General features: G+C 40.3%; 1 protein-coding gene across 1 annotated transcript in view; it reads left to right on the forward strand.

Annotated features, from left to right (window-relative positions):
* PSTPIP2 (proline-serine-threonine phosphatase interacting protein 2) overlaps positions 1-1490 on the forward strand; it is a 67210-nt gene that overhangs the window by 61281 nt on the left and 4439 nt on the right. The window contains exon 10 of the mRNA XM_007943857.1: positions 1127-1225. Within this exon, the coding sequence (XP_007942048.1) occupies positions 1127-1225 (99 nt within the window). The remainder of the gene's footprint in view (positions 1-1126; positions 1226-1490) is intronic.

The raw sequence follows: 1490 nt of genomic DNA on the forward strand, positions 1-1490 counted from the left end.
AAGAGGTAAACAGAGTTAGATGACAGTGATAAATGATAAATGTTAAGTGGGAGTTCATGACAGTATTCCCTCTATTATTGTATAACTTGGAAGTTTTACATTACAGAAACTTCTACAATGTAATAGCTAGGATATTTACTATTTTAAAAAGCACATCAATATATAATATCCACCTTTGAAAAACTTTGTAGACTAGTTTGATTTTTCCAAAAGCTGTATTTGTTGGTATCCAAAAAACTATTGTTCAGGTGGTAACTTTTAACTTTTTTTATTAAGGTAAATTTCAAACATGCATAATGATGAAGACTCCCATGTACTTGTCAACCAGTTTCAACAATTATGACCAACACTTGAACTTGCCAATCAAGTTCAGTCATCCTGGAGGGTGCAGGGTTTTGAATCTGAGACTGGCAGGCTGCCTAGTGGAGAGGCCAATTAAAACCAACTGAGTCGATTCTGACTCATAGTGACCCTACAGGGTAGAGTTGAGTCACCCTGTAGGGTTTCCAAGGTTGTAATCTTCACGGAAGCAGACTGACACATCTTTTTCCCTCAGAGCCACTGGTTAGCAGCCAAGCGCTTAACCACTGTGCCACCAGGGCCCCTTGGAAAAGCCCATTAGGCAATTAGAAATGTGAGTTGGTACTCATGTTAGAACATTGGTGTCCGGGATCATCATTACTTTTTCAAAACTGTAGCCAATTTGGTTTGTGTTAATACAATATTAGAATCCATTTATAGACTTTGTGGCAAGAGTTTATCAGCTTCCTGGGTGGTGGGGCCAGCCATGTGCTGGTAAGTCAGCACTGAGTTATGGTGACCGCATTGTGTCAGAGCAAGACTGCACTCTACAGGGCTTTCAGTGGCTGATGTTTTTGGAAGCTGATCAGCAGACTTTGTCCTGAGGTGCCTTTCAGTGAATTCACACATCCCACCTTTAGCTTAAACAGCTGACTCCATTATCCATTTGTACCACCAGGAACTCCAGGTGCTGGAATAGTACCCTAAATTGTCCAGTAAGCTTACAGATAATTGAGAGTTGACACTGTTTCATAAGTCACAGCCATTCTAAACAAAGGGTTCATTTTCTCTGCATATGTGCATACATGTAGTTATGTTTTTGTAGGTATTTGAGGCTCAAGAATGTGAACGAATCAACTTCTTCCGGAATGCATTGTGGTTACACATGAACCGGCTGTCACAACAATGTGTCACCAGTGATGAAGTAAGTCATCTTGAGGATTGTGGCTTGGCATATTGGATTCATTACATTGGAAGGAGCTGTAGCCATTTATTTGTTCAACTCCTCTCATTTGATTCCCAGAGAGGTAAATTGACTTGCCCAAGGCCACACAGTGAGTTGATAGAAGGATCCAGGTAAAAACCTAACCTCATTGACTCCTGGTCCACTTTCCTACCATGACTTTCTCTTTAAGAAACCAGAGTTAGGGCAGGAAAATAGAGAAAGAAAACCAAGCATAGTTTAATTT

This window comes from Orycteropus afer, unplaced genomic scaffold, assembly GCF_000298275.1.
Source record: "Orycteropus afer afer isolate SDZICR_OR568_19922 unplaced genomic scaffold, OryAfe1.0 scaffold00113, whole genome shotgun sequence".
Classification (NCBI taxonomy): Eukaryota; Metazoa; Chordata; class Mammalia; order Tubulidentata; family Orycteropodidae; genus Orycteropus; species Orycteropus afer.